We start from the raw sequence: 6,876 nt of genomic DNA, 5'->3' as shown, positions 1-6,876 counted from the left end.
CTATCTATCTAGTATCTATCACCTAAAAAAACTGTCTATGGAAAGAAAAAGAGAAAGTAAGAAAAGTATGAAAATACGTATACCCCTATATGTCTCAGGTATACCCTATATTCCAGTATACCACTATTACCACTATATGTCCCAGTATACCTCTAGATGCCCCAATATACCCCTATATATCCCAGTACACCCCTATATGTCCCAGCATACCCCCATAGTCTATTCTATCAGTAAATCACTCTTTAGTCTCTGGATATCTGAGTGTTTCTCCTACTTTTCTTCCCATGAAAATACCCAAATCTGCCCGAGCTCGTTCCATATACCACCTGTATATATCATTAATGATAATAATAATTCTAACCCCCCTCCCCCACATCTTATTTACTCCAGTTTCCACCAAACCTTCCTTATTAGGTAAAAACCTTCCAGCAATCAGGACTTGGTGATTGGAATACTGTTATTTGCTAAGTGCCAGTAGTCCCCATTGTCATGTACAGAGGAGAAGTGAGCTCCTCCCTGGGAGCTGCCTATATAAAGGAGGCGAGCAGCCCAGGACAGGCAGAGGGCAGAGAACAGCGCAGGAGCAGGAGCCCCAACGCACAGCAGGCAAACACCCCTGGATTATTCCCTCCTCGCTGCAGGTAGGTTTCGCTGCATTCTATTATTATTATTATTATGCATTCTATTATTATTATTATGCATTCTATTATTATTATTATGCATTCTATTATTTGGCCACAACTTATCGCTGCATTCATCATTGCATTGGGAAAGTTTTGTGGCTGCATTTCTCATTATTATTGCGCCTGGATCCCTGCGGCTGATACTACTAGATAATATATAATAAGGGGGGAGGTGGCGGTTTTTGGCCGCATTATTAGGTTATAGGCTGAACTCGATGGACTTCTATCTACTTTCTGCCTGAATTGTGATGTTTTTGCTGTTTGCTTAGCAGATAAGACTCAATAAATAGCGGCGCGGTGTTTATACCCCAAATTCCTGACATCCCCTCTAAATGTTTTTTTTTTTTTTTCCTCCGCTAGGAATAGATCCAGCATGGACTTGACTTACGTCGTCTTCCTTCACATCACTTATCTCGGCTTCCTCGGCTCAGTCGCCGGAAAGATGGAAATCGTCCGAGGAGACCATAAGAAGTAAGTCCAAGAATTCGCCTTCCTAGAAGGATCGTCTCGTAGCTCCATGTCACCCCCTGACTCCATGTCACCCCCTGGCTCCATGTCACCCCCTGACTCCATGTCACCCCCTGACTCCATGTCACCCCCTGGCTCCATGTCACCCCCTGACTCCATGTCACCCCCTGACTCCATGTCACCTCCTGACTCCATGTCACCCCCTGACTCCATGTCACCTCCAGACTCCATGTCACCCCCTGGCTCCATGTCACCCCCTGACTCCATGTCACCCCCTGGCTCCATGTCACCCCCTGACTCCATGTCACCCCCTGGCTCCATGTCACCCCCTGACTCCATGTCACCCCCTGGCTCCATGTCACCCCCTGACTCCATGTCACCCCCTGACTCCATGTCACCTCCTGACTCCATGTCACCCCCTGACTCCATGTCACCTCCTGGCTCCATGTCACCCCCTGGCTCCATGTCACCCCCTGACTCCATGTCACCCCCTGGCTCCATGTCACCCCCTGGCTCCATGTCACCCCCTGGCTCCATGTCACCCCCTGACTCCATGTCACCCCCTGACTCCATGTCACCTCCTGGCTCCATGTCACCCCCGACTCCATGTCACCCCCCGACTCCATGTCACCCCCTGACTCCATGTCACCCCCCGACTCCATGTCACCCCCCGACTCCATGTCACCCCCTGACTCCATGTCACCTCCAGACTCCATGTCACCCCCTGACTCCATGTCACCCCCTGACTCCATGTCACCTCCTGACTCCATGTCACCCCCGACTCCATGTCACCCCCCGACTCCATGTCACCCCCTGACTCCATGTCACCCCCCGACTCCATGTCACCCCCCGACTCCATGTCACCCCCTGACTCCATGTCACCCCCTGACTCCATGTCACCCCCTGACTCCATGTCACCCCCTGACTCCATGTCACCCCCTGACTCCCATCCGCTCACCTAACCTGTTTTCTTTGCCTCTCGCAGATGGAAATTTCTTGAGACGAACCGGGTCAGGAGAGACCTGCAGACGTCTGTCCAAAGTCCTGACGCAACCTCAGTATTTGCTGTCATCAAGCCAGAAGATGCGACGGATTCTCGGCTGCCGCAGAGCAGGTAATTGATGATGCACGTGAGTCTATGAATGCAAACGAATGTAGCAGAGCTGGGTTTGTCGTATGCGAGTTCAGGCGCGGTGTTACATAGGACTGACTGGAATGTGCAAAAGAAAATCCATTGAGCTCTGCTGCCTCTACCTTCACGTCTGCAGGGTTGCTTGTTTAGTGGGTTTCTCAATCTCAGTGCAAGGGTTGTGTTGTCTAAGGTGAAAGCGTTGGCTACAGAGAGCATAGTCGGGGGTGGAAGGTGGAGAGCAGACTGTGGTCATATAGTGGTGGGCACGGACTAGCAGGGGTGGAGGTGGCTTTGGCTGTTGGGTTGTGTTGTCTATGGTGAAAGCGTTGGCTACAGAGAGCATAGTCGGGGGTGGAAGGTGGAGAGCAGACTGTGGTCATATAGTGGTGGGCACGGACTAGCAGGGGTGGAGGTGGCTTTGGCTGTTGGGTTGTTGATCGGGCATCTAACCTTTGTCTTCTCGTCTCCCTTGCAGCAATGGCGCCCATATCCGTGTGAAGCGATACAGGCACAATTTCGGTAACTACCAATCGGCGTCCAAAGGCTGCAAATTTGGCACCTGCATCGTCCACAACTTGGCCAACCAAATCTACCAGTATACGGATAAAGACAAGGACATCACAGCCCCGGCCAGGAAAATGAGCTCCCAGGGCTACGGCAAAAGGAGGAGAAGGTCCGTCCCCAACAGGAGGCTTCTGATGCCCTTTGTGGATGGCACGTTCAGACCCCAGTGGGTGAGCACTGGCAAAGCCAGAACCTTCCCATCTGCCCGGACGCTCCTGGGCATCCTCCAAAGGACATCTACCCAAAGTGGGCTACCCAAGACCAAAGGCAAAATGTGGCAGACCTTGCTGAGGACTTAAAGCTTAGACACATCGAGCAGAGGTACAGTGAAGGGTAAAGGTCCCCCGACTCAGGAGGACGCACGGAATTCCTCAATCCAGTGAAGCCCCGGAGGGTGCTGGACAGAAGAGGGCACAAGGAGGAACCAATGGCGTATACCAGGACTGGTGGTCAGAGAAGGGTCTTCAGAGGCTTGGACTTATCCGGTCAATGTCTAGAAGACCATGGACTTCTCGGGGTCACGTCGGAATGCATCATTTTGCACTTGTAAAAGGACTTTTATGAATGTGAGCACTGAAAGACCATACTAATAAAAGGGGAGAGGGCAACGTTGAGTGGAGAAGACACATTGAAGGACTTTGGTGACCCCGTTGGGTCACCATTGCTGGTTGAGGTGCTGTAGATCATATATGATGATGACTTTGGACCTGGTGTCTTCAGTAGCTGAAGGATTTGACTTCAGCATTGGACTAGTCAGTCTCTGACTTCTGATGATGGGCAAAGACATCGGTGGTCTCCATTCCCCTCTCCCCCGTTCTCTCACTGCCGATGGACCTGTTACAACCTAATCATTGATGGACATTATGGAGATGAACGTTTCCACAGTTCCCCGTGAACTGGACCTTAATACTTGAACCTTTAAGTGCAATGTTTTTCTATGAAATGGATATTTAATGCTACTGTTTATTATATGTTTGTATTGTCCAAAGCAAAAGTTATTTATTTACCAGATTCCTATTCTATATAAGGGCATTATATATATATATTAATATCTGAATATCTATCTATGTATCTTCTATTGTATGCAGATGTGATCTCAGTGTTTGTATCTCACATTCCTCGGGGAGTTTTCTCTCTATATGTAACATTTTATTATCCATCCTGATGGGATACATTGAATAAAAGAAAGCGATTCACTGAAACTTTCATTGTCGGTGATTATTTTAGACTTCTGTATGTGATTTACGCTGATTCACTGGTATCCTGGAGCATCGCATTGTGACCCCGCTGCTGCCGCCAGTCCTGGAAAGTTCTGCAAAGTTCTGCATTGTTTCACCAATTCTCATAGGTCTTTATATTAAGGGTCGGGGGCTATCCTGATACCTGGCAAAACGCCAAGGCTTGGGACCTCAATGTGAACACTTTAGGGGTTCAGCTCATCATCAGCATCAATACCTTTAAAAAGAAAAAAGTTTAATATATATTATTATGTATATATATATATATATATATAAAATAAATATATACATATTTATAATACTATATATATTATGAGTACAAAAATATATGTAAAAATATTAATATATTTATAATATATATATATCTAAATATATTATATATATATAAATATTCATATATTCATTTTGATACGATATATATATATATATATATATATATATATATATTATACATATAATGTAGAAATAGATGTATTCGACCCTCAAGATCCACGTACTCAATACATGCAATGAAATATGGAAAATCACAAATCTCCATTTTTTTTCTTCTTTCCTGGCAAAAGCAAATGAGATAAATTTGCTTAAACACATAAACAGTATAGTAAAACTGCAAGGTATGAAGTAAGCAATGACTCAGGGGAACACTATGTGACACACTTAGTTCATGCCAAAGTTGCTCAAGTTCAGTCTAAAAATAATCCTATAATTTTTCCATATAAAACCTGCATAGTTGATCCATGAATCTCCCTGATCACTTCCTAAAGGGATAATTGGGGTTGAATTTGTGGATTTATTGTGCAATGGCGACATCTAGTGGTCAAGAGGTGAACTACTTACAAACTTCCAAAAGTTTGTGAAACACACAAAGTATCAGCATTCAGCAGTAATAAACTTTATCATAAAGTGAAATCCTCCAGTACTCGAAACAAAGGTTAAAATTTTGCATTTATTTATTAACTCAGATGCACAGGAAAAAAAGTAAACAGCTTACAAATCAGTAACCTACGCGTTTCCATCAAAAACTCAACCTTAATCGTGGCATAGACTCTTATTACTAAACTTTGCAAGTTCCACATTGGAGATTCGTGGTCTAGGATGCGACTTTATATTTAATGCATTGAAATGTTTATTCAAATTACCAAAATAAAATACAGTTTACATCATTTGAAAGCCCCCCCCCCCAAAAAAAAAAAAAAAAATATAATAAAATAAAATAAAATGTGCTCTTATCTGCTGTGTGGAAATTAAGGGAATAAACTGTATAAACCAAAAACCTTTGGCAGCTACAACAGTTAATTCTTGTAAACAGCAAGGAGCACAATCGCTTGTTTATCTTCTAATGTTTGGTATTAGTTTCAGACCCTTAAACCAAATAAACCTATCCAAGTCCCCGTATTGTGCAATCAGTGCACACAAATGCATCATGGGCTCTTTCAACTATAATTTATTCTGGTCATGGGACAAAGACCTGCAATGACAGCTCAGAGGAAAGACTGAGCTCTGATTGCCCTCTAGTGGAGAGATTGTGGAACTGCATGACTCCAAGATATTAGGATAGTCTCATACTTTCCACCATTCTTGAGTGTGGAACAGTTCTACCCCCAGGGGTTGCTACATCCTGCAATATACTTAAATAGGCAAAACACCACCAGAGCACTCATTACAATTATGCAAAATATGTCAGCTTCAAACCTGTAGGACCCATGTTATGGTGCTTGAAAAGCACAAAACAATAGTCCTGGGGCCAAGAAGACTAGATTGACTCTGTTGCAGAGTCTATACTTGGCCCCATCACATGACCATTGATGAGGCCAACCATCTGAATAATACTGGTTCATGGAACTTTGATGACTAGCTATTGAGTAGTAAGGGGATCCACTGGCGCAATCACAGCGCTGACCCGTGCTCCTGTGTCAATATCTTCTCCATTTTTAACTGGTTTACTAAATTAACAAATACTCCAAGGGAAAATAGCAACGTTTAACAACTAGAAAAAAACCCCCATAAAAAGATATATACTTTATTAAATAACCAAAAAATAGAAAAAGTAGGTATAAAAACCTACAAAAAGCCCCTATCAAATATATATAGTCCTAAAAAGCGAGGATAAAGATCCCCTACAGATAACCTTAATACACACTAGTAGAAAACAGATAGACTAATAAATGTTTATTAGTCTATCTGTTTTCTACTAGTGTGTATTAAGGTTATCTGTAGGGGATCTTTGTCCTCGCTTTTTAGGACTATATATATTTGATAGGGGCTTTTTGTAGGTTTTTATACTTACTTTTTCTATTTTTTGGTTATTTAATAAAGTATATATCTTTTTATGGGGGGTTTTTTCTACTTGTTAAACGTTGCCATTTTTAACTGGCAGTCATTTTCCATTCAAAAGGTAAAATGTCTTCAGTTTATGGTTGACAACTTGATTGCACAAGCATTCTGGTTATAGAATATGCAGAGATCGTAGTTGCTCCGGGGCTGTAGAGCCTGAAGGATCCAAAAACCAATTGACTGCAATATGATAAATGACATGTTAGGTGTTAAACACCTGTCCCCGGTCTGGGCTTTGCTCCCTACTCCGCCGTCCATTAAACTTTCTTCTGCTCCACGTCAAGCTTTGCAAGTAGCCCGGTGTGCTCACGTGTTGAGCTTCCTAGACCTATAAAAGGCCTCCCAACACACATACCCTTGTCTTAATACTTAGACTTTTAGTTTGTCTGTGCACAGCAACCTTTCTACCTTTGGCCTTCAGTATCTCTGCAATCTGTCTCCAGGACATCTCCTGTGT

At 43.7% G+C, this 6,876-nt stretch overlaps 1 protein-coding gene across 1 annotated transcript; it reads left to right on the top strand.

Moving 5' to 3' along the window:
• Positions 1-566: 566 nt before the first annotated feature.
• Positions 567-4,046, top strand: ADM (adrenomedullin). Its single transcript, XM_069738573.1, has 4 exons — positions 567-641; positions 1,044-1,154; positions 2,137-2,265; positions 2,759-4,046. The coding sequence occupies exons 2-4, from the start codon at positions 1,057-1,059 to the stop codon at positions 3,144-3,146; spliced, it is 615 nt and encodes a 204-aa protein (XP_069594674.1). The 5' UTR covers positions 567-641; positions 1,044-1,056; the 3' UTR covers positions 3,147-4,046.
• Positions 4,047-6,876: the final 2,830 nt, after the last annotated feature.

This window comes from Ranitomeya imitator, chromosome 9 (genome assembly GCF_032444005.1).
Source record: "Ranitomeya imitator isolate aRanImi1 chromosome 9, aRanImi1.pri, whole genome shotgun sequence".
NCBI classification, from domain to species: Eukaryota; Metazoa; Chordata; class Amphibia; order Anura; family Dendrobatidae; genus Ranitomeya; species Ranitomeya imitator.
Note: the sequence above shows the minus strand (reverse complement) of the source record. Positions and strands in the feature narration are given on the sequence as shown.

What these genes read in the sequence shown, in the direction of transcription:
- ADM (XM_069738573.1), top strand. Translation starts at nt 1,057, where the DNA reads ATGGACTTGACTTACGTCGTCTTCCTTCACATCACTTATCTCGGCTTC. An exon ending in GTCCGAGGAGACCATAAGAA is followed by an intron (nt 1,155 to 2,136) that starts GTAAGTCCAAGA and finishes TGCCTCTCGCAG; the next exon opens with ATGGAAATTTCTTGAGACGA. An exon ending in TCTCGGCTGCCGCAGAGCAG is followed by an intron (nt 2,266 to 2,758) that starts GTAATTGATGAT and finishes TCTCCCTTGCAG; the next exon opens with CAATGGCGCCCATATCCGTG.